The sequence below is a fragment of the Lepidochelys kempii genome, chromosome 3 (assembly GCF_965140265.1).
Source record: "Lepidochelys kempii isolate rLepKem1 chromosome 3, rLepKem1.hap2, whole genome shotgun sequence".
NCBI classification, from domain to species: domain Eukaryota; kingdom Metazoa; phylum Chordata; order Testudines; family Cheloniidae; genus Lepidochelys; species Lepidochelys kempii.
The window spans coordinates 178,677,498-178,703,610 of record NC_133258.1 but is presented as its reverse complement, the minus strand read 5'-3'; the positions used below and the strand labels follow the sequence as shown (position 1 = coordinate 178,703,610).

General features: G+C 43.4%; 1 protein-coding gene across 5 annotated transcripts in view; it reads left to right on the top strand.

Annotated features, from left to right (window-relative positions):
• SPTBN1 (spectrin beta, non-erythrocytic 1) overlaps positions 1–26,113 on the top strand; it is a 214,493-nt gene that overhangs the window by 166,394 nt on the left and 21,986 nt on the right. For all 5 annotated transcript variants that reach the window (XM_073339156.1, XM_073339157.1, XM_073339158.1 and 2 more), the window contains 11 exons: positions 4,454–4,600; positions 6,383–6,646; positions 8,252–8,476; positions 8,663–8,752; positions 9,095–9,373; positions 11,148–11,278; positions 13,242–13,446; positions 13,836–14,210; positions 18,012–18,256; positions 21,832–21,970; positions 24,153–24,237. In XM_073339156.1, coding sequence (XP_073195257.1) covers positions 4,454–4,600; positions 6,383–6,646; positions 8,252–8,476; positions 8,663–8,752; positions 9,095–9,373; positions 11,148–11,278; positions 13,242–13,446; positions 13,836–14,210; positions 18,012–18,256; positions 21,832–21,970; positions 24,153–24,237 — 2,185 coding nt within the window. The remainder of the gene's footprint in view (positions 1–4,453; positions 4,601–6,382; positions 6,647–8,251; positions 8,477–8,662; positions 8,753–9,094; positions 9,374–11,147; positions 11,279–13,241; positions 13,447–13,835; positions 14,211–18,011; positions 18,257–21,831; positions 21,971–24,152; positions 24,238–26,113) is intronic.

The following is a 26,113-nucleotide window of genomic DNA, read 5'->3' as shown; positions in this document are numbered from 1 at the left end:
AGTGCAGTTGCATTCGTGCAAGTCCACAGCTGAGTGGCATTTGCTTGTATAGCCATGAATCTGGCCCAAATTGTATTACCGCATTAATAAAAACATTACAAATTAATAAAAAATTTGCTGGTATTGGCAGTTTGTTCTTCCCTCCTATGGAGTACTAATAATAACAAAGAACCATCTGGTTCTCTGGACTTTGGCCTTGGTGTGAATGTTGATGTGCTCTCCAGATTCTAAGCCAACAGGAATTTGGATTTTACATTAGTGTTAATACAAAATCTCTCTTTAGGTCTAGTTCAGCCTGTTAGAATGTGAGTAGTGAAGGTATGCAAGGAGCCATTCACAGCTGCAAGCTCTGTGCTCTCTGGGACTCAATGATCACTCTGTCTTAGCTCCCTTAGAACACAAACCATCCTGAAGGGTTGGAGAGGAGACAGAGCTATTCCTCACCCTCACCCTGCACTCCCTTCATCAACTAATGGAGTTTATCAGGGACAGAGAGGTGAACACAGTGAAGGGATAGTTCAGCATGTACACCCCTCATCCCATGCTCTCCAGTGCTCCTGGAGGCTGTGTGTCTTCCTGAAATACACTGCCTCACAGAGCTGCCCCTGAAGTGATGCTGCTCCGTGTTGTTCCCAACATGGGGCTAAGAATGGGTTAGAAGACCTGATCTGATCCTCAGGCCTCTGCTTCTGTATTCCAATATCCCCAATTGATCCCTTACCTTCCCTACATATTCCTGGTTACAGATGTATCCCATTTCATCACTGTCAACAGTAACCTAAGAAAGGTTTTTTTAAGGGGTCAGTTCCTTTCACAGTACTATCAGTCTCACGATTAGCCACCCAATCTAGCTGTGGCTCCGTGCTGAGAACACCCCATGGCACACAGTTCTTCCTTTCTGTGGCTAGGTGGAGCACAGGAAGAAAACAGGATAATGCTCATACGGACAGCTCAGTTATAAGAACTAAAGACATATCTTTTCTCCAGCCCATAGGGAGTGGACAAGGCAACAGGTTTACTTTTTTAGCCATCAGGTATACTGCTGCGTTGTTAATAACTGGGCATCATTCTTTATGTCTCTCTCTCCCATTCATAAACATGGATGTATCAAATAAATCTACTGAATGAACAAAATTAAAGTATGACACCAGTGAAATCCTAGCAGATAATGGTAGAATTCCTGAATTTTGCGCCTTGAAAGCTTAATTTTGCCATTTCATTTCCTTTATATCCTCGTCTCTAGGTAGCCTACCACTGAAGAGATTTGTAAAGCTGAATTTCCACTATTAATGCTTAGAAATCCCAGCACTTTCTGGTCTGATTTCTCTTGAGAAGTCAGTAAAAGAAGGTTTTGGCTGAATTCCACATGTCAGACCTGCTCCATCTGTTCATTTAGTGCCAGCAGGTTTGGTCATAAGTTTTAGACGTTTATGAACTTTGCACTTCCAGATAAGCTTTGGCAATCTGCTTATTTACAGTGTCTAGGAAGAGTAAGGAAAATGATTTCATTTCCCAAGAGTCAGTGGTGGAATCTGTGCTATGAGACACAGGTCCAATAAGTGGGAGAATATCTAGTATCCAGCTCCCTTTGGCATTAAGGACCAAATCCTAGTTTCATTGAAGCCAATGGCAAAACTCCCATTGATCTCAGTAGGACAAAGATTTAGCCTTACTAGAGAATACATGCATCTGTTTTTTCCAAGGCAGTATTTCTGGGAATGAACTGCTACTGAAACACCATTCTGTCTATATCAGTACAGAAAATGCTGGCTTTCAGCTACCAATACCTGTCTCTGCTGGTTTCAAAGACAAGCTTTTAATGTGGATGCCTAAAAATCGTTGCTTGGAACTCCTTTGTGAGCCAGAAGAGGTAAACAGGGAACTGGGAGTCAGAAATCTGGGTTTTATGCCTTATTGCCACTGGCTGTATGACATTTCTCTTTGATGTGCCTCAGTTTATCTCATCTGTAAAGCAGGGAAAGTGATACATTCCTTTGTGAAGCACATCAGGATCCCCAGTTGGGGTAATGTTGCCATTGAGAGAAAACAGACAAATGGGAGGCAAGCACGTAATTACTAGAGTGTAACACCTGTCTCTTTTCTGGAAAGTTAAGTGTACAATTACTGATTTAGAGCTATATAATAATGTATTTCTTAATATGGACTCTGACTGTTAAACCTTCAGAGTCCATATGTTCCCTGCCAATATGCCTATTACAACTGTAACCCCCTGAGACCTATAATAGCTGTGTTAAGATGGGCATTGTTTTTTAGTTAGATTCAGTAAAAAGATCAGATGACTATTTTTCTGACTCTGTTTATATGTTTTCTATTTTTACGGAGATTAACCATGCTCTTTAATGATCTTTTAAAAATTTTCATGAATTGTAAATGGAGTTTGTTGTCCAAGAACTCTGACTGAGTAGTGGTGATCTGGCAAATTTTACTGATCTGTTCCATTACTCTAGCCCACATAGTGTTTTATTTATAGGATGGTGCATAATGCAGAATTGGCCTGGTTAGTAACAAAGCTTAGGTTTTGTTTACATATTTTCCTCTTGGATGGTGACTCTAAAGATGCAGAATGTGCATCTTCTCATGAGTTTTTGTAAGTGTTCTGTGCTGCATTTCTTCATAATTAAAAAAAAAAAACAGCTAGGAATGATTGAGACCACTCAGATGTGAGCTTCAACAGAGGAAAGTTGTGGGTTTTTTTAGTGTTAGTAGCGAGCATTGTTTTTGCTTTTTCTCACTACCTCTGCTATTGGCCAAAAAGATATTTTTAAAATTTTACTTGTTTCTTCAGTTTTGGTATGAAAATTCTCATTGTTGATATATTTTAGGACAATCAAGGCAAAAAGGAATGAACTGTATTCATATAAAGGGGAATGGAATTCAGGTTTTGTTTGAATTACAGGAGTATGTTTAATGAATATTTGGAAACAGCATTTAAAAAAAGAAAGAAATAGTCCTTGAATATTGAAGAACCTAGTGAAAATTAGACAAAGAAATTGATCTCATTTAGTACATGTACATGAATTGTGTGTGTATATTCATATAATGAGAGTGACATAGACATAATGTGAAGTTCCTACAAAAACTTCTTTGTAAGACGCTGTTTTGATATAGGTGTAGGGATAGAACTTCTGATTCAATGCAGATTTACTAACGTAGATCTCTGCACTTGTGTAAAGTCACACTGACATCAGTGGAAGTCCACGCAGGTGAGGGGTCCACACTACAGTATCTTAATATGGGGTTAGGGTTCTAAGTAGGACATTTCTGAGAGAATCTTTAAGACTGTGTTAGTAACATGTGGGTCAGACTTCTGCCTACAGAGAAATAGAGGAAACATACTGTTGATGATACCAATAACTAGAACACTTGCACCTGACCCAGCTCCCATTGGACTTAGTGGGAGCTTTGTAGTTGACTTCAGTGGAGATAGGGTTGGGCCCTTTATCACTGCACCGAGGGATGGCCTCTGTAGTAATGTCAATAACACATTTGATGGAATAGTCTCTTTTAATAGCCTGTGTTAAAATGTTAGAGATGGTGAGTCTTCACGACAGGGGCATGGTGAGAGAATGTAAACTGGCAGGGAAGATGGTGAGGCTCTCCCATGGAGGACATTTTGAAGGGGCCAAAAATTAATCTTCTGTTCCACCCTCTCAGTTATTTGTCTTTCGGTGGATGGAGCTCTCTATGTACATGCAAGGAAGGGTAGCAGCCATGCAAGTTTTCCTACACTACCCTGAAAATGTATTTCTGTCTCTTCTGTGTGGTGCCTATATGGTGCTAATAAACATAATAGAGGTGTCAAACACATTATTAAGATAAGCACAAAGCTGAACTTCCACCCTGGCCCAGAAGTATCTCTTCCTGATATTGAATTGAATGTGTGGCCTTGTTACTGACACTGCCAAAAGGCAAGCCAGCAAATAGCTAAGGGCCAAATTAAAGCCAGGCCATGTAAGCATTATACAATATTTGGTAATCAGCGTAACCAACGGAGGCCTTGATCAATGTTGTATATAATTGTGTATCTGCCACAGTTTTTCCAAGTGTCAATCAAGTACACTGTAAAGGAGACAGGTGTTTTGATCTACTGCAAGTATTAAACATGTAGGGCCCCAGCCAAAGCTCACTGGAATCAATGGGAGTCTCTCCAGTTTCTTCATTAGGCTTTGGATTAGGCCCATACCGTAAAATACAAATGTTGGTTATTTGTATATTGTAGATGTTGTTTACATTTAATAGAGAGAGCCCCAGACAAGAATCCTGGCTTCAAACAGCTCCCAGATCTGATCCAAACTTCTTGCCTCTATCTTTGGAATGTGCCAGCCTAAACCCTACTTCTGAATACCCTCAAACTTTCTACCCACCTCTGATTCCATACTACAGACAGTTTAAAAAATCTTAAACAGTCATATTCTTTTCCACATTTTTTCAGCTGTCACTCTGGATCAATGAGAAGATGCTCACAGCCCAGGATATGTCTTATGATGAAGCAAGGAATCTGCACAGTAAATGGCTAAAACACCAGGCATTTATGGCAGAACTTGCATCCAACAAAGAATGGCTGGAGAAAATTGAAAAGGTAAATAAAGAACATTTTATAAACTTCCTCTCTTTTTAAATCATGGTTGTATTCAGAGAAATGACTGTAAAAATGTCTTCTCTTTACTCAACAGATGAAACCCCTATTGTCTTTGAGTCATCTATTCAATTTAGACCAAAAAAGTTTTTATCATTGCTGACCAAATACAGTTATGAAAAGCAAGTCTGTTCAGTTTCTCTGTGGCTATTTCCCAGTTTGTTTCATCCTCTGTGTAATCCAATCCATTCTGTTCTATTTCTCATCAATCTAATCTTTGTGATATTTTCTGTCAGTTTAAGATATCCAGGTTTTTGTAGTGCATGCACTAGCCAGTTTGCCAATTCCGTCGAATTGCCAAGTCGTCCTTACTTGTAATGATGTAAGGAGGAAAACACAAGTTATTTTCAGGTGCCAGGGTTGGAAAGTACAAAAACCATCATTTTGATTTATAAACTGTACACAGTAACTATGCGGATCATGGAAAGAAAATAACTATATAACCCCATGGTGCCATTCTGACTGTCACTGTTTTTGCAGTATAATCACAATACTAATCAGAAAACAAATGTCATGTGAGAAGTTAAAGCTCAGCCTGTTTTGTGAACAAATAACATCGCCATTGAGCTAGATCCAGTGATTTTAATGGCTTTAATGTGCTGTACTATTTTTTCTGCTTCCTTGTTTGAAAGAAAGAACACTGGAACATTAAGAAATTCTCATCTTTAGCTCTGACAGTGGGTTTCTGTTCACTGTAAGTTAGCATAATTGCTCATTTCCTTCCCAGTTTGGCACTCTTTGTATCCCATTAGTGGTTTTTCTGTGTTTTGCAAACACTAATAGTTTTCATCGGTGTAACTGAAACGCTGCTCTCACCAACTGCAGTACCTTTTCAGTGCTAGTGCGTTCCCATCTTCTGTCCCGGAAAAGTCAGATTGCAACAAAGGATAAAATACCTGCACCAAAGTTGTATGTTGAACCACAATTGTAAAACATTGTATTCTTATCGGGATTGGTTTTGTATTAAATGTGCGGTGTTGTGTACAGAGGTCACCATTACAAAGCTTGTTCCGTATTGAGAGAGATTACCAGTTCTAGGGGTATAAGCATAAATAGAGGATATGTCTCTCAAACTGGAGAAAATCTTTCAAAATGAAGAAATATTTTAAAGTCCAAGCACTCTGTTGGTGTTTTCCTTAAATATAGGGCTCCTGCTTCCCTATATGTTGTTGTTCCCATTGGAAGGAGAACTAACATACAAAAGAAGCTAGGGGTTCAGCACCATAAAGCTGGTGACTTTGGGAGGGAGCCAGTGGGGGTAATGTATAGTTACAGAGTCTCATCCTCTACCGCAGCATCCTGATAGCAAAGTCATACTGCACTGTACTCCCTCTGCCATCATTACCCTTGGTCTCCCTATTCCCCAAATGTTCCACAGTATTGTGAAGATCCTGCACAAGTTACAGCAGGTTTGTTTTTCAGTAACTTGCTCCACTTTGTCCCACATGTTTGTGGGTGAGCACATCCCACCCCCACAAAAACAGATCTGGATCCCTGCAGAACCCAAAATGAGAAGGGACTTTCACAGGATCTAAATGAAGGAGGGGAGCAAGGTATGCAGCCCACGCTCTCCACCCTTCCAGGTCCTCCCAGACCTTGGGAACAGGAACCTTGTGGAAGTGGTGGGACCGTGGAGCCTTTGTTTTGGAAAGAATAATTGAGATGTAATTTTCAGAGACCTTTAGTGCTCTTGCCTAATGTCATTGTTTGCTATGTGCTTTGCAGGAAGGGATGCAGCTCATTGCGGAGAAACCAGAGACTGAAACCGTAGTGAAGGAAAAACTGACAGGCCTGCATCAAATGTGGGAGGAGCTCGAATCTACTACCCAAACCAAGGCTCAGCGACTCTTTGATGCGAATAAAGCTGAGCTTTTCACCCAGAGTTGTGCTGATTTGGATAAATGGCTGAACAGCTTGGAGAGTCAGATACAGTCCGATGACTATGGAAAAGATCTCACCAGTGTCAACATCCTGTTGAAAAAACAACAGGTAAACAGACGGAGCAGCGAGTCTAGAATAGAATAGATGGAAGGGCAATTGTAAGTGGGTTGCCAACCCTCCTGGTTTGGGCGGGAGTCTCCAGGAATTGGGATCGATCTCCTGGAGGCTCCTGAAGCCAATCCGAGAGATTTTAGGCATCTAAAAGTCCAGCGGCGCAGCAGGGCTAAGGCAGGCTCCCTACCTGCCCTGGCTCCATGCCGCTCCCAGAAGCAGCTGGCATGTGCCAGTGGAGTCTCTGTGTGCTGCCCGAGCACCAACTCTGCAGCTCCCATTGGCCAAGAACGGGAAACCGCAACCAATGGGAGGTGTGGGGGCAGTGCTTGCAGGAAGGGGCAGAGCCATCCATGAGCCTAGGAGCCACTGCCAGACATGCCGCCGCTTCCAGGAGCCGCCTGAGGTAAATGCTGCGCAGCGGGAGCCTGCACCCTAAACCCCCTCCCACACCTCTGCCCCAGCCCCCTCCTGCACCCAAACTTCCTCCCAGAGCCCACACACCAAACCTCCTGCCCCAGGACGGAACGCCCTCCCGCACTCTAACCCTGAACCCTCTCCCACACCCAAACTGCCTCCCAGAGCCTGCACCACGAACCCTCTCCTTCACTGCGGCCCTGAGCCCACACCCAGACTCCCTCCCAGAGGCCGCACCACGAACCCACTCCTTCACCCCAAGCCCTTGCCCCAGGCTCAGCCTGGAGCCCCCTCCCACACATTAAACCCCTTGGCCCCAGCCCAGGGCCCGCACCTCAACCCTCTGCCCCAGCCTGGTAAAAGTGAATGAGGGAGGAGGAGAGTGAGCGACGGAGGGAGGGGGGGCAGGGCCTTGGGAAAGGAGCGGGGCAAGGGTGTTTGGATTTGTGCGATTAGACATTTGGCAACCCTAGTTGTAAGCATACCAAGGAACAGATAAAGGACCCTTTCAGTTTAGATTAAGATTTAATTTGCTCTTCTTTCTTCCTGTTTGTTTCTTCTTCTTTTAAGGGAAAGCAGCAGCCATTAGATACCCCATCCCCACATCTCTCAGTGCAATCTGTCCTCTTCCTCCCCAGTTCTTCCTGTTGAGAATTTCTTTCCCTGGGGGGATCCTCCAGTAATTGGCTGCCCTCCCCACCCCACCTGTGAGTGGCTCTCTGATTCCCAGTAATTACAACAGTGGGTAAAGTGACTGAATCTGCTGTTACACTGAACAGTTTTGAAGTAGAGTTAAGCTGTGAGCACTAGTAAAAGACTAAGAACTGGGGACCAAATGCACTACTTTTGGAAGCAGGCACAACTCCTTTGACTTCAGTGATGCTGAGTCCAGCAATTCAGCAGTGAATCTGGTCTTAATCCTGCTTCCATGCACCACCTTCCCTAGGTCAAAAGAGGAGAAATGCACTGGCACTCCCTACCAGGAAATGGATCCAGTCTACTTCGTATGCTGTCGCTGTAAAACATGTCGCAGTCATTATTAATATGGTGAATTCCTAGCTATTGTGATTCAGCCTTTGTTCTTGCCCAGGATTATGAAGCTAATGATATTTTTTTAATCTTACAAATTGCATATATATGAATGCCCAGTTTTTCAAGCTCTCTTGGCACTTTCCCCCTACGTAGATGCTTGAAAACCAAATGGATGTTCGTAAGAAGGAGGTAGAGGAGCTGCAAAGCCAGGCCCAGGCTTTGAGTCAGGAGGGCAAGAGTACTGATGAGGTAGATGGCAAACGCCTTATTGTACAGAAGAAATTTTTGGAGCTACTGGAACCCTTGACTGAAAGGAAAACGAACCTGCTGGCCTCCAAAGAGGTCCACCAGTTCAACCGAGATGTTGAGGATGAAATTGTGAGTACAAATCACATGCCCCAAATGCTAGAAAATGCTCAGCCCCAACAAGGGGACTTGTCTGAATGAATCTCTCACTAGCACATTAGACTATTGCATTTCCCAAGGCATCTCTCACAGCCTCCGGCTCCTCTCCCATCAATATCATGGATGTTTCATGGGGCTTTTCTGTAATTTCTCTTTCAGCTGTGGGTCGGAGAGAGGATGCCTATAGCAACATCTACCGATCATGGACATAACCTCCAGACCGTGCAGCTACTGATAAAGAAAAATCAGGTAAGTAGCTGCTGTTAGAGTTGTTTATGTCCCTGTTAATTCATGTACCCAGTATCTGCAGGGGAAAATGTTTCAGGAGGCTCTATTTGGAATGAGTCTGTTTGCTGTAAAAGCCTAGGGCTGAATTATGGATGCTTCAGTGCATATGCGAGAACTCAGGGAGCCCTTTCCTGCAGTGTACTCATGCAGGAGGCAGCCGTAACTTGTCCACACAAACTGTTATGGTGTGTATTGCTGTGCCCACTACCCTTCTGCCTTAGGTGACAGCCCTGCCTGGCATCCTCATTTTGTAAGAGTTTGTTCAGCTGCTGTTTCTAATTAATATGTTGCTTTCCCATGTAGACACTTCAGAAGGAAATCCAAGGACATCAGCCTCGTATCGATGACATTTTTGAGAGGAGCCAAAACGTTATTACAGACAGCAGCCTTAATGCTGAAGCGCTTCAGCAGAGACTTGCAGACTTGCAACAGCTGTGGAATCTGCTAATTGAGGAGACAGAGAAACGCCACAAGCGCCTGGAGGAGTCTCACAAAGCACAGCAGTATTACTTTGATGCTGCAGAGGCTGAGGCGTGGATGAGCGAGCAGGAACTCTATATGATGTCGGAAGAAAAAGCCAAGGTGAGTAGCTTTATAGTGAAATAAGTTTGCAAGCAGTTTGGAGGACCGGATTAGAATTCAAAATGGCCTTGACAAATTGGAGAATTGGTCTGAAATCAACAAGATGAAATTCAGTAAAGACAAGTGCAAAATACTTCACTTAGGAAGAAAAAATTAAATGCACAACTACAAAATGGGGAATGACTGGCTTGTGTAGTACTGCTGAAAAGGATCTGGGGATTGTAGTGGATCACAGACTGAGTGAGTCAATAGTGTTATGCAATTGTGAAAAAAGCCCAATATTTTGAGGAGATATATTAACAGGAGTGTTGGATGTCAGATGTGGGAGATAATTGTCCCCTCTAGATAATTGTCCCCGCTGGTGAGGCCTCAGCTGGGTACTGTGTCCAGTTCTGGGTGCTGCACTTTAAGAAAGATGTAGACAAATTGGAGAGAGTCCAGAGAAAAGCAATAAAAATGATATAAGGTTTGGAAAACCTGACCAGTGAGGAAAGATTTAAAAAACTGGGCATGTTTAGTCCTGAGAAAAGAAGACTGATAAGTTTTCAAATATGTTAAGGGCTGTTATAAAGATGGTGGTGATCAATTGTTCTTCATGTCCACTGAAGGTAAATCAAGAAATAATGGGCTTAATCTGAAGCAAAAGAGATTTAGTTTAGATAATAGGAGAAACTTTTTAACTCCTAGTATAGTTAAGCCCTGGAATAGGCTTCCAAGGGAGGTTGTGGAGTCCCATCATTGGAGGTTTTTAAGAACAGGTTAGACAAACACCTGTCAGGGATGGTCAAGGTATATTTGGTCCTGCCACAGCGCAGGTGGCTGGACTAGGTGACCTCTCAAGGTCCCTTTCAGTCCGATGTTTCTCTGATTCGGTAATTGAATATGTCACAAATACAATGGGGACAAAAATGAACTGGATTCACTCTTGAGATCCCAAGTCAGTTCACAAGAGATCTCTGTTTGGGTAGTGCTACCCACAAGTTACTGTTTTCCTATGGAACACTGGTCTTGCAGTATCAGGAGTATATTATATAGGTTTTTTATTATTTTTTTTAAATGATCCAGGACAATAAATAACCATTTCACACCCATGTAACAGATTCCAGGGGCATTCAGTGCTCAGCTAACAAGTGTTTTGCTTTACTTTGTTTCCCAAGCATAATAAATAAAAGAAATCTTAAAAATGAAACCACCAGAATGTTTAAGGGAGAAACACGTATAGGTGATTTCAAGTTACATAGTCAGCCATACTTTATTTTACTTAATTTTAGCTGCATATTGCAAGTGTTGATATAAGCCATTGCAGGCATTTTTGGGGAGCCTTTCCCAGGCTCCTTAGAATCCCTTATCTTTGAACAAGGGTGTAATTGCAAAGCCTGACCAGTGATATGTTGAAAATCTTTTCTGTTGTCATGGGCTCAACACATCACCAGTTTTCTATGAACGCACAAAGCTCTTCACAGTCAAGGAAATTCAGCATGCTTGATGCACAGCTGATTTAATCTTGCTCTGGATCCCAGAGGGGTCATTGTATTCACCCTTTCACTTGTTTTGTCACTGTGTATGGACACCATTTACCATAGATTTAACTAATATTTATATACCATAGTCCGAACAAGTTTTCTTCAAGTTGCACTTGAGAGCAATCCTTCGTAAATCTTTTACACTGCTGTCAAGTTGATTGCTCTTATTTCACCCAACCTGGTGAGGTTGCTATTGCTGAGTATTTCTCCAAAGGGGAGGACCTGACTGTATTGTTCTGTCCCTGTTAAAGGATGAACAGAGTGCAGTGTCCATGCTGAAGAAACACCAGATTTTGGAACAGGCAGTAGAAGACTATGCCGAGACAGTGCACCAGCTTTCCAAGACTAGCAGAACTTTGGTTGCAGACAATCACCCGGAAAGGTTAGTATTCCCTTACAGTTGGATTTTTAGCTGCCTTTGGCAATTAGAGTACTTCATTGATGCACCATGAAAGATAAAGAGTATGACAAATTGTAAGTAACTCAGGAAAATATGTCCAAAGTGGGGCCAAGTTCTGTCCTAGTAAGACAATAGAGGTATGTCTTGGTGCATCCTTGTCAGGGTAGAATTTCACAGGGACAACCAGTGTACCAAACTGCAAGGTGAAGTTTGCTGATGCTCTGATCAGGATCAGTGTACACAACTACTGATTAGTACTGGACATGTTGCTAAACCCCTTGGGGACATTGCATGGGCTGGTGCATTAACCATAACACCTCCACGTACATTCCTGTGGAAAAAAGGAATCCAATCATGCTGCTTGTATAGGGGAGGAGTATCCAGATACTCTTTCTTCCCTCCCATTGCACATCAGCGGGGAGCACTAGGCCAGTGAATCAGAATCACCCAAGCCCATTCACTTTTGAATGTCAGGGGCAGTGCCCCCTGAAGGAGATGCTACCGCCCGGCCTTGGGGTTTCTAGTGAGGAAGGGCAGCTTTACTTTCTAAGGATGATAGAGACTTGTCCCTGGAGACTGCTGAGGGTTGCACAGAATCAGTGCATCTCCTGTGTGTACTAGCCATCCCCTCTCCATAGCTAGAGCCTCCCACTTTATGGGCATGGCTTGCTTCTACAAATACATCCCTACATCTCCCATGTTGACTCGCTATACAATGTATCTATGCTTACACATCCAGCTTTTCACTCTTAAGACACATGGGAAAGCACCATGTTCATAAAGCTAGTGTTGGGATACTCTGGTGTCTTGGTGTTTGTAATAGGCCCTGTGGCACAGGAGACTTCCAACTCCTCCACCTTTGGTCTGTCTCAGAAGGAGGGAAGCCTTGTTCATGAAGACAGAAGGTTAATAAATGAAGAAATATGGCCCTTGGAATGAAGAAAATAGGAGATTCTTAGGCTATTCCAAAGATGGCTCCAAGTGGCTAAATGCACATGGTTCAATGGAATGAGAATGGAAGGGACACTACCAGAAAAAAATTAGTTAAATCTAGAGTTACATACTATAGGAGAAGCCAATTTAGTTATGACCTTTCCCAGAGATTGATTTCAGGCTATGTATCCCTAAGAGAGCTTAAAAAAGTAACTTTGCCATGGTAGTTATAGCCACGGGGACTAAATTCTCCATTTGGCAATATGTTGGCTATATGGCAAATTTATTTAACCTACCCCTAGTCTGGCTGGAGCTGGGAAGTCTTGGAGATGACTGTCTCCATCTCTGTTGGAAGGGTGTGTGCTGCATAATTCAAAAGCACTCACTTGTGGTCAGTTTAGAGCTCTTATGGCTCAACTGATTTGAATACTGCAATAACATAGTAACCTGTGTATATGGCAGAGAAAAGGCAACTTTAAAGGGGTTATGCAGCTCACAGGAAATAAATCCAAGAGATCTGGTAAATCTAAATGATATTTGTTTCCTTTGGATTATTGAGCCTTAGACTGAAGAAAGCTGTTAGTGCTGTTGACCATCAATTTAGCATTAATTTAGCATAAATTCTGACTGCCAGAACCGAGGGAGAAATAACCCAGGTCCTTTCTCTCAGTCCTAGGACAAGTCCATTGTGCGATCTTAACCTCAGCAAATTGGGATCTTTGTTCACATTTACATTTTCCACAGTCAATGGGTGTGGTCTATATTCGCATGGTGGGCCAGGTCCTTGGCTGGCATAATTGGCATCGCTCCATTGACTTTAATGGAGCTATGCCAGCTAAGGATCTGATCCGAATGTTTACAGGCAAAGTTTTAGTCACTTCAGAGATACGTGTTCTATGGGCTATATATTCTAAGAGTGATTTTTCTTAGATATTTTGACCCCTGATGTTTGTTTGTTTGTTTTTTAAAAAATCCATGGTGGCTCAGTGTTCTTCTTGGGGATTTTTTTCAGCGAGCGCATCAGTATGCGCCAGTCCAAGGTGGATAAGCTGTATGCAGGCCTGAAGGATCTAGCTGAAGAGAGGAGGGGCAAACTAGATGAGAGACACAGGCTATTTCAGCTCAATCGTGAGGTGGATGACTTGGAGCAGTGGATTGCTGAAAGGGAGGTGGTGGCAGGATCCCACGAGCTGGGACAGGATTATGAACATGTTACAGTAAGTTACTTGGCTATAGCTGCAGAGAAATCTGATTTTCCTGGGAATTGCACACACTGGCTGGGTAATATAAAGCAGTGGCAAGTTTTGCTTATTTGATATGCACTATAGTTTTGAGGCTGTTGGGTCATTTGCATGTTCTTTGGCTCTTGGCTACAACAATAGCGATACATTGTGGGATTCCTACTGTGGTCATAAACTACTTCAGGTTCCTGCATGTGAATTATGTTGCATGTAAGACACTCCAATAGAACATTCCTGGTGATCTTACACAATTCATTTCAAAAAGTCAGGTGCTACCCGTCACATTTGCAGTCCCACATGTTAAACGTAGGTAAAAAAGTACAGCTTGGGCATTGCTGACTTACAGCTGTTTGTTCACATTTCAGATGTTACAAGAGCGATTCCGTGAATTTGCCCGGGACACTGGAAACATTGGACAGGAGCGTGTTGATACTGTTAACCACATGGCAGATGAGCTCATCAATTCTGGACACTCCGATGCAGCCACCATTGCAGAGTGGAAGGATGGTCTCAATGAGGCATGGGCTGACCTCTTGGAGCTCATTGACACAAGAACACAGATTCTAGCAGCCTCTTATGAACTACATAAATTTTACCATGATGCCAAGGAGATCTTTGGACGTATTCAAGATAAACACAAGAAACTGCCCGAGGAACTTGGTAGAGACCAAAACACAGTGGAAGCACTACAGAGGATGCACACAACATTTGAACATGATATTCAGGCTTTAGGCACCCAGGTGTGTATTACGCGAGCAACTTTTTTGTGTGTCTGGATTTAGGCATCTGGGATGACATCAGACATCTGCCACCAAGTGGCTGAGAGACAAGATTGTGGATTGCTATTCAAAAACCTTCCTATGTGAATAACATCACGTGGCTTATTTTACTACTTGTATTTGTAATTTGCTTCTCTAATTATATACTGTAGCTCTGTTGTTGTCTAAAGTGTTAGAAGTCACTCTAGAAGTCCACAGCCTTCTATATATATGGATAATTGTTTACTGAAAATTTGTCATCTGCTGTGCTTGATTAGAAAAGAAATCATAAAGTCAAAGGGCTTGTATATTGCTTATGATGACAGGCAATGAAGGTAAGATTTGCAACCCCAGCTAAAGGCTTTTGTCATACATTCCCCATTAGTACTGGGGCGCTGCATACCAATATAAAAACATGGATGGATGGGAGGATGGTTGGATAGGTAGGTAGCTCAATCTGCACCGTTACAGACTAAGGACCAAATGGCTAGGCAGCAGTTCTGCAGAAAAGGACCTAGGGGTTACAGTGGACAAGAAGCTGGATATAAGTCAACAGTGTGCCCTTGTTGCCAAGAAAGCCAATGGCATTTTGGGGTGTATAAGTAGGGGCATTGCCAGCAGATCGAGGGACATGATCGTTCCCCTCTATTCGACATTGGTGAGGCCTCATCTGGAGTACTGTGTCCAGTTTTGGGCCCCACACTACAAGAAGGATGTGGAAAAATTGGAAAGCGTCCAGCGGAGAGCAACAAAAATGATTAGGGGGCTGGGGCATATGATTTATGAGGAGAGACTGAGGGAACTGGGATTGTTTAGTTTGCAGAAAAGAAGAATGAGGGGGGTTTGATAGCTGCTTTCAACTACCGGAAAGAGGGTTCCAAAGAGGATGGATCTAGAGTGTTCTCAGTGGTAGCAGATGACAGAACGAGGAGTAATGGTCTCAAGTTGCAGTGGGGGAGGTTTAGGTTGGATATTAGGAAAAACTTTTTCGCTATGAGGGTGGTGAAGCACTGGAATGCGTTACCTAGGGAGGTGGTGGAATCTCCTTCCTTTGAGGTTTTTAAGGTCAGGCTTTACAAAGCTCTGGCTGGGATGATTTAGTTGGGGATTGAATCATAGAATATCAGAGTTGGAAGAGACTTCAGGAGGTCATCTAGTCCAACCCCTTGCTCAAAGCAGGACCAATCCCCAATTTTTGCCCCAGATCCCTAAATGGCCCCCTCAAGGATTGAACTCACAACCCTGGATTTAGCAGGCCAATGCTCAAACCACTGAGGTCTCACTCCCCCCACTGAGCGATCCCCGATTGGTCCTGCTTTGAGCAGGGGGTTGGACTAGATGACCTCCTGAGGTCCCTTCCAACCCTGTTATTCTATGATTCTATGACTTCCCAGAGGATCTGTTTCAGATAGGCATATATAGTAGTGCCAGCATTATGCTGTCTGGTTTATGCAGTTGGAAGATAAATTAGGAACAAAAAAGGTTAACTTGCATAAAATAGAACACCTATTAAAGCAGTTTCAGTGAGGCATTGAGCTGGTATTAAATCTATCAAGTTTTTTTTTTTTTGTATATCAGTACTAATATAAAAACACAGATTTAGCTTTTTCTGTGCTCTTAACACAATCTTGGGAAGGTAGGTAGTAATTATGCCAAAAAGTCACCACTGAAATTTTCAATGCCTCAGTGCCCATATTTGTTCCTTTTGTGAACATTGCACAAAATAAGCTGTCCAGTGGAAGGACAGACGTTCCAAATGGTATGGGGTGGGGGAAGCAAAAATTAAAGGAAATTCCTTAATCCTCTCCAGATTTTCTCATGTTTGGTTTCTTGTTTGTAGTGGCTGATAAAGACCATAGATATTTAAGTGCAGTTAGTCTGCCAAATAGCTATTTTTGTTATGCATTTGGATACTTTAACTTCAATAGTGCTTCTTGTGTTAGTTTCTGGAAATAGTAAATTAGGACATTTAAAATGGTAGAACTCCTGTTGATTTCTATGGGAGCAGAGTTAGTCCAAGCCCAAGTGCTTTTGAACATTTCACCCCTAAAATTCAGAAACTGTTCAGATGATGGACACAGTGAGCTCATTCTGATTTGATTTTATTCCACGTTCTGTACTTATGCATGCACAATATAAAGATTAGTAGAGTTCAGAATGCAGTAAGTGTCAGAGTGTTTAATTTATTAAACATTTAAACAATCTGAAATGTCAAAACTACAATTAAAAAAATGTATTTTCTTAAGACAGGTATATTGTATAGACAAAAAAGAGAATAGTTATTAATATATCATACTAGGAATTATAATCCCCACTAAGGCATACAGCTATTTTAAAAATGAATATTTCAAATGGGAGAAATGCCAGTCAACTCGGTTGCTATGAACTGGTATTTTTCTGCATTGTTTGGAGTGTCTGGGCCAATTCACAATGACCCTGCAACTTTGTAGTCATTTACACTAGTGCAAAGGAAGTGCAAAGTGGATACAACACACTATCATCATGTGCTGATAGTATTTGGTACCTAGAATCTAGGTCACTTATACAGGACAGCAGATTATATCCTGGAAAAGACTGTCTCTGAAATGATTTGAAAGTCATGGTGGATGACTAACTGAACATGAGATCCCAGTGTAATGCTGTGGCTAAGAGGTTTAACATAGTTCTTGGAAGCATACACAAGGGAATATCAACTAGGAGTAGGGAGATATGTTACCTTTATATACTGCATTAGGGAGACCATTACTGGAATACAGTGCATAGTTCTTCCAAAAGGATGTTGAAAAAATTGGAAAGGATTTAGAACCGAGCCACAAGAATGATTTGATATCTGGAAAATATAGACTTATATATTTAAAATATACTTAAAATATAGTAGAGACTTGGGAAGGTCAGTCAGTTTAGTTTATCCAAGAGAATGTGATCAAGTCACTTTTTAACAATCTACAAAGTCCTATATGGGGAAGAGGGAGGGATAGCTCTGTGGTTTGAGCATTGGCCTGCTAAACCCTGGGTTGTGAGTTCAATCCGTGAGGGTGGCCATTTAGGGATCGGGGCAAAAATTGGGGATTGGTCCTGCTTTGAGCAGGGGTTTGGACTAGATGACCTCCTGAGGTCTCTTCCAACCCTGATATTCTATGGTTCTAAGAGATTTTTGATAGTAGTAGGCTCTTTAGTCCAGCATACAAAGGGATGACAAGATCCAGTGACTGAAAGATGAAAATAGACAGGTTCAGACTTTTAAAGTGAGGGTAACTAACTGTTGGAACAATTTACCTAGGGATGTGATGAGTTTCCCATCACTTGAAGTCTTTTAATCAAGACTGGCTGTCTTTCTAAAAGATATGGTCTATTTCAACCAGAAGCTCTGGGCTTGATGCAGGAATTACTGATGAAATTCTATGACCTGTTATGCAGGAGGTCAGACTTGATGATCATAATGATCCCTTCTGGTCTTAAAATCTGTGAATCATTTTGCATGGGTGTAAATGATCACGCAAGATGCAGGCAACAGTGAATTGATGTGTGTTTCTTCTGTTAACCAGAAGTCTCTACTTCTCTAGGTATGAGAAGTTCTAAAATGAAAGGCTGACAGGACACCATGAGTGAGGTTTTCACAGTGCAAAGTTCCAACTTTGAAAACTTGCAACTTACAAAAGACTTTAAGGAGAAACTCAAAACATAAATTAGTATCTGAAATTTCCTTAAGCTGTGGATTGTTTTGACTAAAAAGCATACACGAGCTGAGGTGCGGTTTTGTTGTTTGTTTTTTCAATACATTAGGTGAGACAGCTGCAAGAGGACGCTGCACGCCTTCAGGCTGCCTATGCTGGGGACAAGGCTGATGACATCCAGAAGCGGGAGAACGAGGTCCTGGAAGCATGGAAAGCATTGCTGGATGCCTGCGAGGGACGCAGGGTTAGACTGGTGGATACAGGAGATAAATTTCGTTTCTTCAGCATGGTTCGTGATCTCATGCTCTGGATGGAAGATGTTATCCGGCAGATCGAAGCCCAAGAGAAGCCAAGGTAATGTGAACATCTGCAATGAAATATTGTAATATTATTATGGTAAGGCTGGTACTTTTGCTGAGAAATATAGCCGCCTGTTTAAAGGACTGAGCCAAGACAGCGGGACCAAGGTTTATCTAGATAATTTAGATCCCTCCAACCAGGTGAAATAAAATGGCTGTCTAATCAACCTTTCCATATAGACAGAGGAAAAGCAGGCATTCTGGCCACCCAGACCACAATTAGGAATGGCAGCTATGCTGACTGGCAGATGGAAGGAGCTGCAGAGCTGGCTGGAGAGAACTAGTAAAAAAGAAAGATTTCAGTACTCTGGGAGGGTGGCCGCACCGCACATTAAGTGGTATGAACTATTGTCCGGCTCGTAGGAAAAGGAGAGTGCCCCTGTTAAGGGCTAGATAGGCAGAGAATGACTTGCTATGGCAGCTTCAGAGCAGATCAGCTTGGGGATTCAGACCCTCCCTCCCCCTCCTCCCCCCAGGTGACTGGAAGGTGGGGGGGACTACTCATGTCCACACTGGTGCAGGAAAAGCCCTCTTTTCCCCGAACCAGGCAAAGCCACCCCCACCCTCCGTGGGATTTGTTCAAAACCAGATCTCCTCATGATCCACTGTGGGCATTACACTGGTCAATCCTTTCTTGGGGGGCTGGAAAGGAATTTTTTCCCTCACTGCCAGATTGGCCAAAGTGAGGTGGCGTAGGGTTTGCCTTCCCCACAGTAGGTTGGGGACTTAGTTGGGGCAGACATGAAATGGCGGGGAGGCTATGATGTCACAACTCATTATGTAATCATGGGCTGGATGTCCAGCGCCGGTACTCCATAGGGGAAGGAATATGGTGATCAGATAAAATGGATTGGCAAAGACTTAAAGGCAATATTATTTAAAGGAGTGGAAATGGGGGGGGGATTCAGGACCCCTGTGACTGGTACAGAAGGGAGCCTAGGCCCCCCCCCTTAATTCTCATTTGAGGGGGCAGGTGGGGTCACAGCAGCAAGTTGGCTGTAGAGCAGGGTGGATAAAGGAAGGGAGGTTGACAACTGCAACTCCCCCCGCCTCCCACCGTCAATATAGTAATGCTTATGGAATTACCTGCACTGTACACTTTTATCTGCCAGGTATTACCTGACATTTAGGAATACAGTTTCGGCCTGTTTAAACCACATTCAGTGTCTCCTGTGCAATGTTCCATCTAATCTTTTTCCATCCATCTGCAGAATAAATTTTGTTATGTATTTGCAGATGTGCTCCACCAGTAGAAACAAAATTTTTTGATATAATATATATTTTTAAAAAGTGACCATAGGGATAATTACTCCAGCCAGGTCAGGTTAGGCATTTTAGAACTCACTACTCAAAGAATTAAATTTAAGTGTAAGAGAAATAAAAATTATGAAATGCATAGACTGGTCAAAACACAAAAATAACACACTTTGAAAGAATAAAATTACAGAGAATATATGTGCATTGCAGGAAGTACCAAGAAATAACAACTACGATACAAGTATGTGTTGGGAGGTGAGTGTGAAAGAGACACGGTGTATGTGTGCGCGACACTGTGTGTGACACAGACAGTGTGTGTGCTGGCTGCTGGGGACATTTCTGAGAGACACCGGGCGTGCGCTGTCTCTTTAAGACACTCAGTGAAAGCTCTCCTGCTCTGTCCTGAGCCCTGTTATCTTCCCTCCCCTGCTCTGTGGAGATGGGTACATGGGGAGTGGGGGCAGAGAGAGAGAGACTGTGTGAGCTGACTGCTGGGGAAATCTCAGAAACAGTGTGCACTGTCTCTTTAAGAAAGGCACTCAGTCACTCACCATTCATGCAGAGTCCTAGCCAGGCTGCGTCCCCCCTGCTCTGCGGGGATGGGGTACAGGGGCAGAAGGGAGGGGGACACCCTGACATCAGCAGCCTCCTCTTCCCCTCTTCCTCCCCCTCCCTGCTCTGCACAGCCGGCAGGAGGGTGCTGGGAGGGGAGCAGCTGCAGGATGTAGCAAGGTGGGGGAGGTGCACCTGAACACATATTACTAGCTGTGTGTTCTCTGTTAATCAGCTGGGCACCATTTGAACCTCTCCTGGGCAGCCAGTGGCCGCCCAAGCGCACAGCTTACAGGGAACACAGCTCCTGTTCTTTCGGCAGAGCCGGACAATTACAACTCTTTCTCATACAGCCTCTAGAGCAGGGGTGGCCAACCTGAGCCTAAGAAAGAGCCAGAATTTACCAACGTACATTGCCAAAGAGCCACAGTAATAGGTCAGCAGCCCCCCATCAGTCGTTCCCCCTGCCCCCCCCCCAGCTCCTTCCGCCCACTGGCAGCTCCCCTGATCAGCACCTCCCACTCCCTTCCTCCCCGCACCTCCCCATCGTGACCTGCAGGAGGCTCTGGGGGGAGGGGGAGGAGCGAGGTCGTGGCAGGCTCAGGGGAGGGTGCGGGAAGGGGTGGAGTGGGGACAGGGCCTGTGGCAGAGCCAGGGTTTGAGTTCCTGGAGTCGGTGCCTATACAAGGAGCCGCATATTAACTTCTGAAGAGCCGCATGTGGCTCCGGAACCATACGTTAGCCACCCCTGCTCTAGAGTATAGCATAGGATTAAGGAGTTAATGTCACAGCCCTTTGCTCACTTCATGTCTGTTCAGATCAAAATTGTTCCATCTTAATGAAGTTATTGCTTTTTTGTTTAAAGAAAATAAATAGGTGAATAGCTTAAAAAATCCCTCTAGCCATATCAATTCATCATCAATCCCTTTTACCACTTAGAATCATAGAATATCAGGGTTGGAAGGGACCCCAGAAGGTCATCTAGTCCAACCCCCTGCTCAAAGCAGGACCAATTCCCAGTTAAATCATCCCAGCCAGGGCTTTGTCAAGCCTGACCTTAAAAACCTCTAAGGAAGGAGATTCTACCACCTCCCTAGGTAACGCATTCCAGTGTTTCACCACCCTCTTAGTGAAAAAGTTTTTCCTAATATCCAATCTAAACCTCCCCCACTGCAACTTCTCTTTTATAATGAGCCTTTCAGCCTGTTGATTTAAAGAAGACAAATCATACTCTTGTGTATGGTTGCTTCATTGAATATCTACTGAATGATAATTCTTGGCTCGCTCTTGTTAGATTTAAGGGCTGTTAGATGCATTTAGATTCCTTGTACCTATAAGGCACAGCCACAGTGCGAGCTCCAGGAGCCACTGTTGACCTGGTGCTTCACAGTAGCATGACCATTGTGCCACATTTGGAGAGGAAACCGTGTCTAGTTCCAGTGCAGAGGGGGAGTGGGCCTGCCTCTCCTCTCCCATTTTGCAGAGGCAAGCACTAGTAGCAACACCAATTTCACATAGTACTTACTGTTAGTACTGACCACGACATAGGTGTGTAAGGGGGATGCTCCTTGTAGCCTGTCTCCAGTCATGCACATCACGCAGAGGCTGGGTACAATCTTGCCTCTTGTGTAGAATTACAAACCAGGAATTAATAAATTCTAGATTGTGCATTTCTGTTGTAACTTATTTGCTTAAAAGAACAACTATGTGGTACCATTAATTTTGGAGTATACATTTCTAAACCACAATTTGTCATTGTAGGGATGTTTCATCTGTTGAATTACTAATGAACAATCACCAGGGTATCAAAGCAGAAATTGACGCCCGTAACGACAGCTTTACTACGTGCATTGAGCTTGGCAAATCTCTTCTGGCAAGGAAACACTATGCATCAGAAGAGGTACTCTGCTTGCTGACTATACAAGAGCTGCAGTGCAGCTGAACTGTGAATTTTGTTTCGGTCAGAGAAGGCTTGCATTGTGTAATCTGCTGATTAATGAGGTGTTCATTTATAATGACTGCATTACTTAAGGGTCCATTGCACTTGCATTGATGAGATTACTGTATTATTTCTAATCTAGGGTCAGTTCAGCGGTACAACTTTGTGTATCCATGTGGGGGATCAGTATTAGAGTCCCCAGTTTCTCACCTAAACTTTCCTTTTGGTCCAGGTAACATGCAGAAGTGACACTCTCAGTTCTGATGTGGAGGAGGGATGTGTACTGTTGGGATGATAAAAGAAAAGGAGTACTTGTGGCACCTTAGAGACTAACCAATTTATTTGAGCATAAGCTTTCGTGAGCTACAGCTCACTTCATCGGAGTGAGCTGTAGCTCACGAAAGCTTATGCTCAAATAAATTGGTTAGTCTCTAAGGTGCCACAAGTCCTCCTTTTCTTTTTGCGAATACGGACTAACATGCCTTCTACTCTGAAACCTGTTGGGACGATGAAACCTATGAGCAAAAAGGGCAACCTTCGGTCTTGTCAAAACCAAGGGGAGTGGTGTATTACAGAGCCTACTTGAAGAAGGAATAGGAGTGGTTTTGTGCCTCGCTACGCAAGAACAGTCTCTAGCTTGTGGGTGGTGAAATATTAAGGGGGAAAGTGTCCTGTTCTGAAGTCATAAGGGAGAAATCTCTGACTCCCTGGTACTTAAACCCTGGATTTTATTCCTAATTTATCCTGGTCACTTTGGGACCCTGTTAGGGATGCCGTAAGCCTAAGGAAAGACCCACAACCCTCATTTCTTCACTGCCACCTTTGGGGGAAAGGCCTTATTTTATAGCAAAGTTACTGTCTATCCCGGGAACTGATGATTTCTTTGTCAGCATTACAGATAAACACAGTGCGGCCTCCTCAAAGAGGCGTTTAGTGGGCAACTGGAGAGGCTTTTCCAACCAGTTTTCTTGTTGAGAACAATGTAGGTTCATGTAGGTGTGTCAGTGGATTTGACTGTTGTCAACATAGATTGCTACTGACATGTAGTAGCACCCATGGATTAAGTAATGTGGATTATCTGATAGTGTACATCCTCCACTTTTTTCTATGGTTGCATCAGTCAGATTGGATTGGAAAAAATAAGCCATGTCCAATTTATATTTCTTACTAATTAATCTGTATGTTGTATTTTTAAAGTTAAAGTTGTTATATCAAGTCATGCAAATGCTGAATTTTAACTGCAATATTGTACTTACAATCAGGATTCAGAACATCAGTGTGTCCTCACCAAGGATTACTGCTGACAGAAAGCAACTGCACCCACTTCCATTAAGTTTAATTTTAAATTCCCCACTGACAGTTTTGCACAGTGTATCCTGTTTCTGAAAGTCAGCGCCTTTTGTTTGTGGTAACAGCTTATACCAGGGGTGGGCAAACTGCAGCCCAGGGGCCACATCCAGCCCTCCAGGCGTTTTAATCCAGCCCTCAAGCTCCTGCTGGGAACTGAGGTCTGGGGCTTGCCCTGCTCTGGCACTCTAGCCAGGGAGTGGGGTCAAGGTCTTGCTCCAGTCCGCACGGCTCCCAGAAGCAGTGGCATGTCCCCACTACAGCTCCTATGCATAGGGGCAGCCAGAGGGCTCTGCGCGCTGCCCCTGCAGCTCCCATTGGCCAGGAACCACAGCCAATGGGAGCTGCAGGGGCGGCTCCTGTGGACAGGACGCGCAGAGCCGCCTGGACACAACTCTGGGTAGGAGCCGGAGAGGGGACATGCCGCTCTTTCTGGGAGCTGCTTGAGGTAAGCGCCGCCTGGAGCCTGCCCCCATGACCCCTTCCCACGCCCCAACCCCCTGCCCTAGCCCTGATCCCCCTCCTGCCCTCCGAACCCCTCAGTCCGAGCCTGGAGCACCCTCCTGAACCCCCAACCCCTCATCTCCAGCCTCGCTCCAAAACCTGCACCCCCAGCCGAAGCCCTCCCGCAACCCAACCCACAGTTCCGTGAGCATTCATGGCCCGCCATACAATTTCCACACCCATATGTGCCCCTCAGGCCAAAAAGTTTGCCCACCCCTGGCTTATACAGTGTGGTTGGTGGTGGTGAGTTATTTGATGTTTATGTAACGTTGGTCCATTGTCTTAAATTCAGATCAAGGAAAAGTTATTGCAGTTGACAGAGAAGAGAAAAGAAATGATTGACAAATGGGAAGACAGATGGGAATGGCTGAGACTGAGTAAGGATGCATTTAAATTGCTTATTAGCAGAGTGAGTTGTAACTGTTTCTGCATTGATATCTTTGGCTACTGCAAGAACACACAAGTACTTATCTGTTCACTATTGCTGATTGGAGTTGAGTTCACATTGGAATCATAACAGTAGCATTTGCTACTGCCAGTGGTACAGCAACTGGGTAATGGCTGCATCGAGGGCCCAATCCTGCAGCATCAAAGATTAAATGGGCATTTTGCCATTGACTTCAGTGAGGGCAGAATTGGAAGTCTAACTAGCTAGATACACAATGCCTTATGGATGTAATTATTTTCATTTTCTTTTTTACAGTTTATTTTTATTGGGTTTCCGCAGTAACAATAAGGCATTTGAAAGGGCATTTCAAGCATGCTACACATATGTGCAGTATGTACCTGTGTTATCTGATATGACAGAGTCTACGTGTTTGGAAGTGCATTGGTTCATAAACTGTGTATTTTTAAACCTGTAAACCCATGAGGTTTCTTATACCAAAGACAAACAGTCGATAAGCAGAATATCTAGGGCTGTTGATTAATTGCAGTTAACTCATGTGATTAACTCAAAACTGTTAACTGCTATTAAAAAAATTAATCACGACTAATCACACTGTTAAACAATAGAATAACCAATTGAAATTTATAAATATTTTTGGACGTTTTTCTGCATTTTCAAATATTGATTTCTATTACAACACAGAATACAAAGTGTACAGTGTTCACTTTATATTATTACTTTTTATTACAAATATTTGCACTGTAAAAATGATAAGCAAAAGAAATAGTATTCTTCAGTTCACCTCACACAAGTTCTGTAGTGCAATCTCTTTATCGTGAAAGTGTAACTCGCAAATGTAAGATTTTGCAATGTAAGATTTTGTTTCTTAGGCAGAAATATAACATGATCTTTACACCATTTTTATTATACTGCTTGAAAGGCCAGCACTAAATATATTAGCATGAGGATAAAAGTTCTTTCCTCCCACTCATCCGAAGTAAACAAACAGGTAACTCCAAACTTTCCCTCCCCGTCTTCTTTGATTTTCTCTCTCCTTCACCGTAGCTTTTTCCTCGCACTTGCTAAGGCAGGGAACTTGTCTTCTGGTCAGCCAGCCTTTTTCTACAGCCTCTGTCATTAAGGGTGGATCCAGGAACACAGTATCTTCTGGTCAGCTTCTCCCTGAAGCCCGTGCTGTGGTAATAGGTAGCTGAAGTATGGGGATATTCTAGGCTTGACTAGACAACTTTCCATTTCAAAGAGGTACTCCCAAAACTCAGAGGTCTTGTTATCAAGTGACTCTTTGCTGCAGTGGAAACCTTGTTACCTCTATCGTTTTATGGTACCCTAGATGGCTGCCTGGCAGACCTTAATTGCATGACATAGGCTGTACGAGTTCCTGCTTTGAATGCAAGGAAAATCCTAGGCACTGTTTTTTATTCCATTTTACATCAACACATTTCCTCATTTCCAAAGCTATTTATGTGGAACACTGCAAAAACCACCCAGTGTTATACTATTAAGGATATATGTGCAATTGCGGTTAAGAAGCTTCTAGGAGTGTAAAGCCTCAAAAACACAGCGTAAGGGCTTGTCTTCACTACAGGGGAGATTGCTGCTGCTACAATCGATGTAGCAGGTGTCGATTTAGCAGGTCTAGTAAAGATCTGCTAAATCAATGACAGAGTGCTCTCCAGTCGACTCCAGTTCCCCAAGAAGAGTAAGGTAAGTCGACTGGAGAGCGTCTCCCATTGATGCAGCTCAGTGAAGAGACTGGGGTAAGTCAACCTAAGCTATGTCAACTCCAGCTAGGTTATTCACATAGCTGGAGTAGTGTAACTTAGGTCAGCTTACCCCGGTAGTGA